At 50.1% G+C, this 15,256-nt stretch overlaps 1 protein-coding gene across 10 annotated transcripts in view; it reads left to right on the forward strand.

Moving 5' to 3' along the window:
- Nucleotides 1-15,256, forward strand: part of TNIP1 (TNFAIP3 interacting protein 1) — a 57,596-nt gene that overhangs the window by 12,604 nt on the left and 29,736 nt on the right. For 8 of the 10 annotated variants that reach the window (XM_023227026.2, XM_023227021.2, XM_023227028.1 and 5 more), the window contains 4 exons: nt 9,644-9,815; nt 11,035-11,169; nt 12,579-12,664; nt 14,492-14,572. In XM_023227026.2, coding sequence (XP_023082794.1) covers nt 9,680-9,815; nt 11,035-11,169; nt 12,579-12,664; nt 14,492-14,572 — 438 coding nt within the window. In that variant the 5' untranslated portion in view covers nt 9,644-9,679. The remainder of the gene's footprint in view (nt 1-9,643; nt 9,816-11,034; nt 11,170-12,578; nt 12,665-14,491; nt 14,573-15,256) is intronic. The other 2 variants (XM_023227029.3, XM_026454436.2) reach the window with 1 other exon arrangement.

The following is a 15,256-nucleotide window of genomic DNA, read 5'->3' on the forward strand; positions in this document are numbered from 1 at the left end:
AACTCTATGGTTCCTACTTGGTCCTCGCAACATTTCTGTAGGGAGAAACAAGGAAAGTGAGGCCTGCCCAGGGTCATTCGGGAAGGGATCATAGCTGGGATCTGAATCTGTGAAACCCTCTTTCCACCATATTTTGTGTAAGGGGAATCCCCAAAATTGGCATCTTACCTCTTGGAGGCAGGGGCATTACAGGGTTAAACTCTGGTTTCAAGCTATCCTCCTGCCTCTGTCTCTGGAGTATCTGGGACTACAGGCATGCACCACTGCACCCAGCTCACTTAAATTTTTTTTAAAAAAATATTTTAAAGTTTCCCTTTAAAAAAATTACCAAATAACACATGATTATTGGGGGAAACCCCCCAAAACTCAAGCAGTACAAAAGATATAAAGTAAAAACGTGACGGTTGTCTTCTCTCTCCTTCCTTTCCCCTTCCTCTGTCCCCACCGTATTTAAAAATTAATTTTATAATTGTATAAGAATAGGACTAGTGTTCCCATGTAAAGAGTTAAAATAGCATAGGTAAAGCAAAAGTTTCTTTTGGTTTTAGTTCCTTACCCAGGTCCTTCTGTAGAGCAGTGTACTAGTAGCAGTTTGGTATGTATCCTTTGAGACTTTTTTCTTCTTTTCTTTCTTTCTTTCTTCCTTTCTTCCTTTCTTCCTTTCTTCCTTTCTTCCTTTCTTCCTTTCTTCCTTTCTTCCTTTCTTCCTTTCTTCCTTTCTTCCTTTCTTCCTTTCTTCCTTTCTTCCTTTCTTCCTTTCTTTCTTTCTTTCTTTCTTTCTTTCTTTCTTTCTTTCTACAGAGTATCACTCAGGCTGGAGTTCAGTGGCATGATCATAGCTCACTGTAGCCCGAACTCCTGGGCTCAAGTGATCCTCCCACCTCAGCTTTCCAAGTAGCTGGGACTCCGGGCATGGGCTACCATGCTCCGCTAATGTAAAAAAAATTTTTTAATAGAGACAGGATCTTGCTTTTTGCCCAGGCTGGTCTTGAACTCCTGGCCTCAGGCAATCCTCCCACCTTGGCCTCCCAAAGCACTGGGCTTCCAGGCCTTTTTCTATGCACATTTAAGATTCTGTACACACACACACACACACACACACACACACACACACAGAGTTATGTGTTTTTGAAAAAAATAGCATCCTGTTACACATATAAATCTGCACTTTGGTTTGTATTTTATGGGCATTTTCCTGTATCATTGCCAAGCAATCTACCCCGTTCTTTTTGATGGCTATACAGTATTCCATCAAATGAATGGTAGTTTGTTTAACCAGTCCCTTCTTGATGGACATTCAAGAATAGCAAAAATGTCTATTACAAAGCATGTGGCAGTGCACATTTTTGTCCAGCTTCTGTGTGTACTGATGCAAAGATCTCTAGATTCCTACATAGGGCATTACTGAATCAATCAGTTACTTCTGCCCCATTAGGTAAGTCGCACCTCCTCAAGCACACTTTTTTTTTTTTTTTTTTTTTTGAGACGGAGTCTCACTCTTGTCTCCCAGGCTGGAGTGCTGTGGCTTACTGCAATCTCTGCCTCCCCAGTTCAAGCGATTCTCCTACCTCAGCCTCCCCAGTAGCTGGGACTACAGGAGTGTGCCACCACACCTGGCTAATTTTTGTATTTTTAGTAGAGACTGGGTTTTGCCATGTTGACCAGGCTGGTCTCGAACTCCTGACCTCAGGTGATCCGCCCGCCTCAGCCTCCCAAAGTGTGGGATTACAGGCATGAGCCACCGCACCCAGCCCTCAAGCACACTTTTCTACACGAGAACTTTGTTCTCACCAGTTAGGCATACATGCAGGTTGTTGTCACTGAGAAAGGACATTCTTCAGTGCGTGACTCAGCTGTAAGAAAAGCAAATGTATACTCAGGCTACCTCAGTAGGAATATACTACCTAAAAGGGTGGAGGTGAAAGTCACTCTGCATTTGGTCAAGCAAGCCATGCCTGGAGTGTTGGGTCCAGTGCTAGAACCAGCTAGAGATAGTGTGGGGTGGAGGGTTGGTGGGGGGCTGGAGAGGAGAGGGGGCAGCCCCTGTGTGGAACAGTACAGGGGAAAGGGCTGATCAACCTCAAGAGAAGGCTGCAGGTTCCAAATGTCTTCAGAGCTGTCATGCTGAAGATGGGCATCTTGTTTCTTATTCCAGGGGACCACAGAGGGGAGAGAAGGGCCAGTAGAAACAGAACTGGGAGCAGCCTAACTATAGCCAGTGCTGGCTGCCCCAGGAGTTGTTTTGGGGAGGAAGTTGGTGAGATCTGGATTGCTAAAGTTGGCCAGCTGGAGTCCCTGGGCTCCTCAGAGGACTGGGTAAGCATAGGATGGAATGTCCTCTGAGCTCCCTTCCAGCCTGAGATGCTAAACCCTGTTGACTGCAGGTGATGAGGGGCAGATTGCCACCTGGTTGCATATAAAGCTAGAGACATATAAAGGCAGGGGCTAGGAACCTGGGGCATGTTCTGGAGAACTGGAAAGCAGGTCTGGTTTCCTACCTCTGAGCGTCAGCCTGCCGCCTCTCCAGGCAGTGCAGAGCAGTGGAAAGGGCACCGGTTTTGGAATCTGACAGATTGAGGCTGCATTATTTGTTCTACCACTAACCAGCTGTGTATTCTCAGGCAAATGACTTAACTTCTCTGAGTCTGCTTCCTCATCCATGTACTGCGTCTATTGGTTTCCTTGCTGGAAAGTGTGGATGATAATTTCCATCTCTGTGTGGCAAGAAGAAAATGAGGTCATGTGCATAATGGTGCAGCCCAGCGCCTGGTATAGGGTAGCACCTAACGAACTGTCACCCTCTCTCTGGCTTAGTTAGGTGCTCTCCAGTCCTCTTTTGCAGTGTGAATTCTGGCTCAGGTGTTCAGCAGGTGGTGTGTAACCTGGGCCTCGGAGGCTGAGTGGAGACAGTGGGGCCTCCTTTGTGGGTGACTCAGGGGAGGGGAGGATGAAGGACATGGGAAGATATGTGCCATGTTGAGGAACACAGAGCAGGCTTGGCCGGAGCCTGGTACAAGTTAGGCAGGAGGGGAGGACCTGGCACAGGGCTGTGGATGTCAGCTGAGGGTCTCTGACTGCACTCGGGGAGGGGACAGCACCCATGAAAGCTCTTATGGGAGGACTGATGGGTTAGGGAAATCCACCTGGGCCTTAGAAGGGACTGGAGCTGGGGATTGAAGCCATCTTAACATTAGAAGGTTAAAGAAAGTAGTGCTAATAAATTTCAGATTCTGAAATGTTAGAATTAGAAGGGGCCTTAAAGATTGTCCAGTGCAACCCCCCATGTTATTACTATTTTTGCAGCTCCCTCTTTTTAAGTAACTGAGGCCTAGTGAGGGTTAAGATGTTTACCCTAGTGTACCTTGGCTAGATCCCACAGTTCTGGAGCTCCAGCTGTTTATATGAGACTCCGTGCCTGCAGCCTCATTATTGCTCAGTTGATTGCAAGGATGGAGGAGTTAAGTCTGGGCTCCTTATTGGTGAGGATGCCAGGGTGGAATCCTTGAATACACACTGTCTCAAGTAGGTGCTGTGTCCTCACTGATGTGTGAACCTGACAGCCATCAGGAGAGCGCAGCCTGGTCCTTTTGTCTTTTTTAAAGACCGTATTTTTTATAGAGCAGTTTTGGTGCACAGCAAAATTGAGAAGAAGGTACAGAGATTTTCCATATACTGCACCCCCCCCAACCCAACATGCACAGCTTCCCTCATTATCAATATCCTCTACCAGAGTGGTAGATTTGTGACAACTGATGAATCTACATCGACACCCCTGTCACCTGGAGTCCATGGTTTACATCAGGGTTCCCTCTTGGTGGTGTATGTTCTGTGGGTTTGGTAAAATGTGGAATGGCAGGTGTCCACCATTACAGTATTGAACAGAGTGGTGTCACTGCCTGAAAAATCCAACCTGGCCTTTGATGGATGGACCTGAGGCTGCAGTCTCCCCGGCCTGGAAATTGGTTGGGGAGGACTGGAGGTCATCGTAACACAAATATGTGGACAGTTTTTTGTCTATGTGTGCAATGTGATATCATGGCGTCTCACTTCCTTTCATCCTTGGGTGGAATTGCAGGATATTCCCGTTTACAACAGAGGAAATGAGGCTCAGATTCCCAGTCGTTGGTGAGTGTGGCATCGTGGTTCAAGGGCTTCTTATAGCTACATCTTCACTAGCTGTGGTGTGCCCAGGCACCCTGCTTAACCACAGTTAAATGGTGATTTGAGAACACTAGAGAATAACTGGAGGCCAGGACCTAGCTTACTGAGTTGACCAAAGAGCCTAAAATCCCCTGTTAAACGAGGGAACATATGGGGAAAGCCTTGGCCCTTAGATCAGCTGGGCACGGTTGTGGGGTTGCCTCAGCCTTTTATTAAGCATCTGCTATGTGCCAAGTACTGAGCTAGTTACTGTATACGCTTATTATTTTGGAAATCTTATTATAAAACAAGGATGTGTTTCTTGTTAAATCAGATAATCAGGGAGTATTGCATAAAGTAGAAAGTGAGAATTCCCTTCCAACTATACACATTGTTTCATTTGATTTCTTTGATCTTCTATCAGGTAGTTTCTGTTATTACTCCTGTTTTGCAGATGATGCAACTGAGGCTCAGGAAAGGTGAGTGGCTGGTCCAGGGTCTCACAGCCCACAGGGTGGACAGAGCTGAGGCTAGTGCAGGTGAGGCCCCCTCTCAGGCCTCGTGTTTGCAAGGTTGGCCTTGAGCACCTTCCCTGTGTGGACCTTTCTTCCTGCCTCCGAGGCAGCGATGTTTCCATGGTGCTGGCTCCCTCTCTTCCTGCAGCTTGCTGCTAGCTCCTGAGGCTTGGGTCTTCTTGATCCTGAGGCCAGCTTTAGCCATCACCCGGTTTCTCTGTGGCCCATGCTCCTCCCCTTGCATGTGAGGGAATGAGCCCCTGGTTCCATACACAGCGGAGTAGACACTAGGACAGACCTCTCTGACATTCTGTTGTGTGCCGTCTTTCCTGGAGACCCCTTCCCTATGCCCCCTCTGCCAGCCCACCTGCCAGCATCCCTGGCAGCCTTTGCCTCTGCTGGGGAGGTAGATGTTGGCCTCCATGACCTTCCACCTCCCTGTACCAGAGATTTGCTTACACTTTTCTCTCTGGGCCAGGGAGGGCATCGCCTGCTCCAGGGTTGCAGGGATAGCTGACCCCGGGATGCTGCCAGTGACCAGAGGCATTCAATTGGGCTGATTAAGTCCCTAAGCTGGACTTCAGTTTCCTTATCCATCATGCAGGTATCAGCCCTGCCTTCTTCCCAGGGCTGTTGTGATAATCAGATGGAAAAACAATGCTTGGGACACGATGAAGTATTTTGCAAATGTTAGTGGCTATGCAAGTGAATATCATTTGGAGGGTCTGGGGCCACCCCACTACGCAGCCACCAGAACATGGCTAGTGGCAAGATGATCTGACAGACCAAAGCATTTCAGTGCAAAAGCTGGAATGTAAATTTAATTCTGAATGTAGTCTCTATCACACCCTCTCTTTCTGGGGTAGGGCTGAGAGTTGAGCCCTGGAGACTACTGCCTCCCTGCCACCCACAAGTGCTTGCCTGCTAGTGGGTGGCTCCTTCGGTTTCAGCAGCGTCACTTCCATCTTCACGTTCTGTGGTCGTTGCCTGACCTGCAGTCTGTCTGGGCCCCTTTCTGCCCCAAAACTGGGCCTTGCTGGTTCCAGTGGGCAGCCCCAGGGCCCCTCTGGGGCGGGCTGTGGAGGCCTCCCTGGCTGAGGTCTTGTTTTGGAAGGAAGTCTGCGCTGGCTGCTTCTATACCACCAGCTGTTTCTGGTTTGGACAAGCGGGGCTGGAGTCCCACTGCTGGTGGAGCACCTGCTGATTTGTAGTTTGTGGAACCAGGCCAGGTGGATAGAGACTCCGCGAGAAGATGTGGCGGGGGCCTGTGGTGTGCCATTGGATTGCTGGGCAGGAAGGGAAATGGAGGATGGGCTGTGGGCACCCTGGAGGGAGATCAGGGATCTCTGGTCCCAGCTCCATCCTGACTCCTTTGTGACCTTGGCCTTCCCTGCTCAGGGCCTTGCCTTGCTGCACTGCCTGTGCCATGAGTGAGAATCAGATGAGCTCATGCCCAAGGACTCCTGGGCTCTGAACTCCAGATACTGCTGTATGGAGGGGAGTGGTCAGTGGTTCCTTTTCGCCTTTGAAAACACACTCGTGGTTTGAGGACAGCAGAGGGGAGCACATGCCGTCATCATGTTCTAATGCAGCCCCTCATCCACTGAGTGTTTCTGGGTGCATTTCTCTCCCACCCGATAATGCAGGATTCGCCTCATTGCCCTTGGAGAGTCCCCTCCAGCTCTGTCATCCTGAGAATGAGTCCTCTCTCTGGGAGAAGTTATAAAAACCTCACTGATCAGAGGGAGAGCTCCTGTCTGCCCAGTGGTCATCCAGGGGCTGCCGCTGACCATCTGGGCATGAAGTCAGCAGGACCTGGAAATTCCCTGTTTCCCTCTTTGTCTTTCTTTCCTCCAGAAGTCCAGGCCCTCCGGGGGCAGCTCCTCTGATCTCCAGAGAGGGTTTTCGCACAATAGGATATTTCTCCTGCGTTTCCTCTGCCCGCTGCCTTTCTTTCTCCCCAAGCTCCGCCCCCTGAGGCTAAAGTAGGGGAGCATAGCTCTGTCTGCCCCCTTTTTGCTTCTCATGAACCCCTTTCCCTGTTGACTTCCCAGTGCCAAGAGAAACTGAGTGTTGCGTGTTTCAGAGGACATGGGGTGGGTTTCAGTTCCCACATCCTGCATCCTGCTTTGTCCCTTGACCTTACATCTGGGCCTCTCTAAGGGAGCATGGCTGGCCCAGCCCCGATTCTAGAAGTGTCTGGGTGTCCAAGTGCATCTGGTCAGTGGGTCAGGGTTAGGCTGTCTCTGGGATGCCGGACATGGCCTTGCAGGAGGCAGGGCCAGGGTCAAGGGCTCGTTCCCTTCAGTCTGACTTCTCTGAATTCAAGGTTTGCCGAGGCCCTACTCTGGGCCACTCTGAAGATACCCTGGCACAGAGAATGGACTTGCTCTCTGTCCTAATGCAGCCTCTAATCTACAGGACAAGGCAGACATTGAGTAAGAAATTCCCCACGCCTTCTTGTGGTGTTGACTGTGAGTTCCATGTGGGGTGCATGCATAGTGGTGGACAGCAACTAGGACACTGCTGTCCTTTTCATGCAAGGTAGCTCCAGGCCCCTTCTAGTCCTCTGTTTCACTGTTCTTGAACTCCAAGCAGCTCTCAAGGAAGGCCCACCTTCCTGTGCTCCCGACAGGATATAAAGATGTGCAGAGTATGCTCCTGCCTCAGGAAGTTCCCAGCTGGATGGCCAATGCTCGCACCAGTCAGACACATGCTGTACCGGGTGGCAAGGCTCGTGAGGACAGAGGCGAGCAGAGGGGAGGGACCCCCAACATCTGTCAACATTTTTGAGTACTTTACTATGTGCCAGTTACAGTGCTAAGTGCTGCCCCCACACTGTTTCTTAGTTCAGTGGAAACATCTGCGCTTTGTGCTTTGCTGTAGAACATTGACCTTTCAGGTTAAAAACAAGTCGTCCCTAAGCCGGGTGATGACTTGTGATGGGCCTGTGGGTAGCCGTCCTTTGCCTCTCGGGCTCAGCAGGGTGTGGGTGCCTCCCACATGGTGTATTCATCTTGTGTCTGTCAGTCTTTGGGAGCAGGGGTCCTGCTCATCAGAACTTCGTTTTTCTTTCTGGTCTGGCCCGATCTATTCTATGGATGCTCTTGGAAAAGTCCTTTTTGGTTCTCATGCTGCAGGGCAAGGGAAACTGCCCAGAGGTGACCCCATAGCGTGGTGCTGCCCTACAAACAGGCTTGAACTCCTGGTCTGCCCCTCTGGCTCTGTGTCGTGGCTGTGTGAGTGTGGTGGGGGTTAGAGTCACAGCAGGCAGAGCTGACTTTGCATCTTGGCTCTTATTGCTGGCCGGGTCATCGTGGCTGAGTTACTTAACCTCTCTGAACCTCAGTTTCTTCTTTTTAAAATGCAGCTAGATTAGTATGCATGTTAGATACTGTGCCGCTCCACCAAGATTGTATACCTGAAGGGTTTAATGCAGTGCCTGGCAAGGAGATGATTCAAGGATGGTGGTGTTGCCGTTAATCCTTTCTCACTCTGATCTTTCATTTCCATTCCGGGAGCAGGGTGGTACGGTCGTAGTCGCCTGGCAGTGCCAAGGACCCGCGGAGCATGGTGTGGAGTTGGGAGGGTCTTTGAGGATTCCTGATGAAACAGTTTTTGCCTTGGGGGTGGTGACCTTAGGAGGAAGATGCCAAGCCCCCAAACTCTTCTGAGGTCCCCAGTGGAGGCCTTGGGGGCCCTTTCATGCTGGAGAGCTGTTTGGAGGGCTGGAGGCTGGCTCGGCGTTTCAGCCTTAGGGCCTCTGCCCTTGCTGTTCTCTCTGCCAAGAGTGTTCTTCCTTCAGATATCTTCATGGCTCGTTCCCTCACCCCTTTCAGGTCTTTGCTAAAATAGCTCCTTCTCCATGGGGCCTTTCATGCCAGCTCCATTTAAAATGAAATTCCTTGCCTCACCCTTCCCTGCCAAATTTTTGTCCATAGACTTTTTGATCACCTGAAATAATGTGTTCCCCACCACCCTCCTCTGCTTTCACCACTAGACTATAAAGTCCATGAAGGAGTTTTGTCTGTTTTGTTTGCTGATAATTCCTCGGCACGCAGACTGGTGCCTAGCACAGTCAGTGCTCAATAAGTAATTGTTGAACGGATGAGTGAATGGACAGAGAGCTTCTCTGCTAAGTCACGGAGCTAGGATTCTAAAATCACCTTTCCAACTGGTTTCAGTGACATAAAGCAGATGAAACTGAACAGATTACTAAAAAAGCCTTGGTGCTCAAATAGACAGTAGTTTGATGAAAAATTCTCTGTTCCTTAGAACTGCAAGGGACAGACCATACATGATATGAGACTCACGGAGGAGGGTGACAGTGTATTAAATATTAGTCAGGGTGTTTTTTTCTTTTCTTTTTTTAAAGAAGATGATACACATATAAATGGAACTTTGGACTGAGTTGACTTGCTTATCCCTTAGGGTACAAGCATTTCACTTTAAAGATTACTGAATTAACTTAAGACTTTCATTTCCCTCCCTCAGAGAGGGGAAGGGACTGCCCACAATCCCATAGTAAATTAATGGCTAGGCCTTTAATTGAGTAAGTGTTTATTGGGCGAAATTCATAGCTAATACTGTGGTAGGCTCTGAGGATGCAATGATGGGTAAAACATATGGGATTCCTGTTCTTCTGGACCTCACAGACAGGACATGAACTCACATTTGGTTTTTTTTCCCCTAAGTCCAGGTTCTTTCTTGTATCCCACATTGCACCCTACTGTTTATTTGGACTCCTGTTCCAAACAAGTCAACAATGCATTGAGGCTGCTAAGAGAAACTAATGCCATTCTAAGGTTGTATTAATAGAGGCAAAGTGTCCAGATAAAAGGAGGTGACTGTCCTGCTTTGCTGTAATATGGTCAGACCAGCCTAAAGCGGGGGACTGCCTTCTGGGGCATTAACACACTAGAGCTTCTCTGCAAAGGATGCCCCCATGGCCTGGCCAGCCTGCTGATATGCTGCTGTTGTCCTTACAGCCAGGCGGGCACCACGGCAGGGGCTGAGCTACCCTCATGGAAGGGAGAGGACCGTACCGGATCTACGACCCTGGGGGCAGCGTGCCCTCAGGAGAGGCATCCGCAGCTTTTGAGCGCCTAGTGAAGGAGAATTCCCGGCTGAAGGAAAAAATGCAAGGGATAAAGATGTTAGGTAAAGCAGACCCTGTCCCCTCCCTGCGAGCGCCCCTCCCTGCAGAGTGTGATGCCAGTCCGTCTACCAGCAGCGAAGAATGAAGCTGGCATATGCCTCTGCCCAAGTCATCCGTGTCCCTCCTGGCCCAGCACTGGCTCCTGCCTCACAGCTGTCTCTATGCACCATGTAGCATGGTGACAGTATTCCCAACACCGATTCCTCAGCACCCTGAAACCAGGATGACGGGACTCAAGTCCAAGAGGGAGGTGCGGGCTAAGGGAGAGGGGGCTGGAAGGCCCAGTTTGTGGCCATGGAACTAGAATGGCTCCTCTTTCTGGGGCATGAGAGATGGGGAGACCTGGCATCACCAGGGCAACTGGGGCACGTGTTCCCAGGTGTTGGAGCAGGGAACAGAGTTTGGCTTGAAGCAAGGAGGTGGTAGATCCCCCAGTTCTCTTCTCCTGGCTCTTGCTCAAGCCGTCCCCACTTTAGAACAACCCCACCTCCCTGCACATGACCGACAGTCCCTGTGCATCAGCACCCCGTTGCTGTATCCCTTTCTCCTCCAGGCAAGGCTTTCATTGATTTTCCCATCCAGAGGGGCTCTTTCTTCCACACTCCTGGAATTCTTCCTTTGCCTTGCTGCTCCCTTTTCTAGTCTGAGGTTTTAGAGGGGCGCATAGCTCCCTGATTTTTAAAATGCTTTCTCCTTGCTTGCAGATCCTTGCTTGGGATAGCCGACTGGGGAGGGAGGAGTCAAGTTTCCCCATCTCTGCTTGTAGGAGAAGGAAAATGGAGGCCTAGAGGGCTGGTTGGAATTATCCAAGGTCTCCGCCCTGCAGGCACTTTGCCCTGGAGGCTCAGGCTGTGGGTAGCCCGGGCTGCTATGGTGGTAGGGTGGGGGGCCCCTGGCTTTCTGTGGAGTCCCCTGGCTGGGTGTGAAGGGAGTGGGGCAGAAAGAGAATACCGGTGCGGGGGCGGGGCGAGGAGTTTCTCATAGATTCCTTCCGCTCCTGTGTCCCCCGACTGCTGGGCCCTCTTCCTTGCTCTAGCCTGTTTCTTGTGGTGGGCCAGCATGGAGTTTGTCCCATTTGGCCCACAGAGCAATGGTGGGAGTGAAGTCCAGGGCCTGGAGCCTTGGAAGCCAGGCAGCAGCAGGGTTAGGGGCCTGGAACAGGGAGAAGCAGCACAGTGAACTGAGTAAATGCTTTTGCTTCCTCTTCCCCAATACCTCTAGGGGAGCTTTTGGAGGAGTCCCAGATGGAAGCGACCAGGCTCCGGCAGAAGGCAGAGGAGCTAGTGAAGGACAATGAGCTGCTCCCACCATCTTCTCCCTCCTTGGGCTCCTTCGACCCCCTGGCTGAGCTCACAGGTATAAGAGGAGTCTGGGTACCTCTGACCCTCCCTGAAACTAAACTGCCCAAATCCTTCACGGTGAACTCCCTTCTTATGCCAAAACTCACATCCCCTGGTTTATCCTTAGGTCACAGGCTACCCTTCCATTCGTATTTTGGCTGCCACATCCCCCCAGAAGGTCAGATTTGGAAGGGACTTCAAAACAATCTTGTTAAAAATAGCCAGTGACTCAGCACTCCTGAGGCCCCAGCAGACATGAGTAATAGATCACAACAGCTGACTGCATTGCAGACCTGTGGCCTGGGGGCTTTATCAACATATTTAGTGAACAAATATTTAATGAGCAGCTACTGTGTGCCAGGCATAGTGCTGTAAGCAGTTACTCCTTGTCACTTGGAGCTGGCATATGAGTTGAAAGCTCCCTGGTCATGCCCTGCGCTTCCATTTTACAATTAGGGAAGCTGAGGCCCAGGGAAAAAGCTGGACTTGCCTGTTAGCCTGCTGCAGCGTATTTCAGATGTAAGGTTAACGTGTGCTGCCTGTTAAAGGAAAGGGTAACTGTGACTCGGGTTTGAAGTCCCATGTATGGTAGAGGCATTACCATGCATACAGAGTGTACATTACTCTGGCATGTCTCCAAGTCCAGAGCAAGGTCTGGGACCAGGATGGAAATGATCCCCACCCCAGCTGGACTCAGATGCCTCCTGCTGCAGCTCTACTGTATGGTGTCTGGCCCAGGCCAATGTGACAGCCTTCTATTGGCTGGTGGTTGCATTTGCTGAATGGACAAATGGAGGAAACTGATGGTCTCAGAGTCCACTGTGCTTCAGTCAGTGGGCATTTCCAGCCTCTGCTTGTCTATTCGGCAGTGTTCCTGAGTTCCTGACTGGTGCCAGGTCCACTGCCAGAGTGAGAAGTGAAGCTACCTTCAAGGAGCTCCCTGCAGCAAGAACCGCAGGAAGTCAGGGAGGGAGGGCCAAGGCTCAGTCCTGAGTTTGCAGCTGCTGGCTATGTGACTGTGGGCAAGTTGATGACCTTCCCAAGCCTCAGTTTCCTGACCTTTAAAATGGGCACATGGGGCTTTATGAGAATGGCTGGGATAATAGATACATAAAGACTTTTTAAATTGTAAATCATTGTCTTTATCATTGAGGCCTGTCTGGGGGCAGCAAGGAGCAGCAGCCAACTTGGGATTTTCCCAGTAAGCCCAGGGAGCATGGTCTCTCTGCTGAGGCTCTGCTCTATCACTCCAGGGCAGGCCATTTTCCCAGACTACCTGGCCCTGATGAGACCACCTCCCATTCTTCCACACTCAAGTGGGGAATCTTGTCTGAGAACCCTTTTGTCAAGGGCTGTCCTTGTGAGGGTGGTACCTGGGCTTTTCCCCTTCCCAATCAGTTCATCTGTGCTCTCTTGATGCTCCAGGAAAGGACTCAAATGTCACAGCACCTCCCACAGCCCCTGCATGCCCCAGTGACAAGCCAGCACCAGTCCAGAAGCCTCCATCCAGTGTAAGTTTTATTTGGAGTCATGGGTGGAGGTTGTCTGGATGGACCTCAAGGTCCTACTGACAGATACAAGAACATAAAGAAAGAGGGTCGAGGTCAAGAAACTGTGTTCTGACTCACTGGGTGATATTGGGCAAGTCCATCGCAAGCCCTCTGGGGCCTCAGCCTCCCCATTTTGAAATGAAGGTCATAGTTAAAACTTACCAGGAAGACCCTGATATGTACAAGGAATTCTTCGCACTTACTAAGTTGTATACTGTTAAGTATCACTGAGTGTGCACAGTGCTAGGAAAACAGACAGATGTGACATGGAGCTCACATTCTCAAAGAGGGCTCAGAAACTATCTTCTACAGGCTGGGCACAGTGGCTCATGCCTATAATCCCAGGATTTGGGGAGGCTGAGGCAGGAGGATTGCTTGAATCCAGGAGTTTGAGACCAGCCTGGGCAGGATAGAGAGACTCCATCTCTCTAAGGAAAAAAAGTAGTCGAGTATGGTGGTATGTGCCTGTGGTTCCAGCTACTTGGGAGGCTGACTGAGGCAGAAGGGTCACTTGAGCCCAGGAAGTCAAAGCTGCAGTGAGCCATATTGATGCCACCACTCCAGCCTCAGTGACAGAGTGAGACCCTCTCATAAAGAAAGAAAGAGAAAGAAAAGAAAGAAAAGAAAGAAAAGAAAGAAAGAAAGAAAGAGAGAAAGAAAGAAAGAAAGAAAGAGAGAAAGAGAAAGAAAGAAAGAAACCATCTACAGATCTGGCTGGAGAAATTTTGCTTGGTATCCTACAAGGGATTGTATAGTTCAGCATCCTTATCCTACAGATCAGGTGCAGGGAAAGAAGGACCTGTTTTGAGGTTACATGGGTAATGGGGAAATGTAGATGGAGGAGGGAGACTTTCTAGGGCAGGGCCAAGAGCCAGAGGTGAGTTCTTGGTGGCCATGAGGGTCAGCTGGAAGCTGAGCACTGACTCCTCTCATCTATTCTGCCCCTTTTCTGGGATGAAGGGAGGCTGCAGACCAGTTTTAAGGGGGACATGGAAATCCCGGATCCCAGAGCTAACGGCTGGTTCAGGTGGGCCATTGGCATCTCGGTTGGTTGAATGACCAGTAATTCTACTTGGAATGACGGAAAGATGTGAAAAAATCTGGGATTCCTTGGCCACCCTGGATTTGGTTGAATCCTGAAAGAGTCTCCAAATTTGTTGAATCATCTCTGGGACTTTTCTCAGATTAGTTCACTTCTCTGGGATCTCCAGGACTGGGTTGGGAAGGCCAGCACAGGACCGTGCTTGGTGGTGGCCATAACAGCTGCCATCTGTGTTCTGGGAAACCAATCAGAGACATCTGGGCCTAAGAGACAACTCTGGGGCCGTGGCAAGAATGCTGGATCTGCAGTCTTTGGTTCGGTCCCTGCTTTTGCATTAACCAACTGTATACTGTAGTTTCCTCATCTTTCCAAAGAGGATATAACCTTCTGACCCAGTCCATGGGTCACTCTGAGAAATAATAGAGCTCATGAAAGCATTTAAAAAGTACACGGCCTTAAAAAATGCAATCCTGCAGTGCTGTTGGCTCAAAGTCAGCTAGTCCCACATCTCCCTTCTACAGAAGAGGATTGGCCATCGAGGGGATATGACCTCACATTATGTAGAGGGCTATGACAGGCTTGTCGAGAATCCTGCTTTGTGATCTCATGTGAGATGATATGTAACGGTCCCTGTGAACTCAAAGTGGGAAGAGATTCTGTCCCCCTTGCTGCTTTCAGCCACAGAGCCGCAGAGGAGGGCTGAGCTGTTTTTCTCTCGGGCAGCACCTGACTTCCTTTCTGCACAGGGCACCTCCTCTGAATTTGAAGTGGTCACTCCTGAGGAGCAGAATTCTCCACCAGAGAGCAGCAGCCATGCCAATGAAACGGTGAGTGGATGTACAGGTCCCCAGCCTTGACCTGCTGCCCCCTTTCTGTCTTGTCACTTGCTACCATGTGATAGGCACAGAACCTGTTCAGATCTCTTGGGTACCCTGGAGTCACTTGGGGATGCACGAGGGGCAGGAGCAGAGGGTGCTTCTCGCTCACATATGCAAATTCCTGGGCTAGTGACTTCCCCGACTTGGGGCACACAGGCACCCAACCGTTGTGAAAGCCTGGGCTCTTCGCCAGCCCTGTTGCCTTCTGCCAGGGGCCAGGCACCTCCGCACACTATGACTCAGCCCTTTGGGTCTGTGGGCTTCCAACCCTGGGGGAGAAAAAAGGGTCAAGAAGGCCCAGGGCCCTGTAAGACAGGTGATTTACCCTTTGTGCAGACTCTTGGAGTACACAGGTAGGAGGTTCAACTTTCCACTTACACGCATGCATGCACACACACACGCACTCTCTCTCTCTCTCTTTCTCGTACAGCTCTGGAGCGTCTGCCCAGCATCCTCTTTCCACAACTTACAATGCTGGCTGCCTTTGTCCTAACTATATCTCCTTCTTTTCTCTCTTAAAATGACAGACTTATTGAAGAACCATTGTGAAAAGTCTGGAAGATTCTTTAAACATCCTAAATTCCTACCTTCTCCCGTCCTTCCCACTTTTAAGTTTTTTTTTTTTTTTTTTTT

This window comes from Piliocolobus tephrosceles, chromosome 4 (genome assembly GCF_002776525.5).
Source record: "Piliocolobus tephrosceles isolate RC106 chromosome 4, ASM277652v3, whole genome shotgun sequence".
In the NCBI taxonomy this organism is placed as follows: domain Eukaryota; kingdom Metazoa; phylum Chordata; class Mammalia; order Primates; family Cercopithecidae; genus Piliocolobus; species Piliocolobus tephrosceles.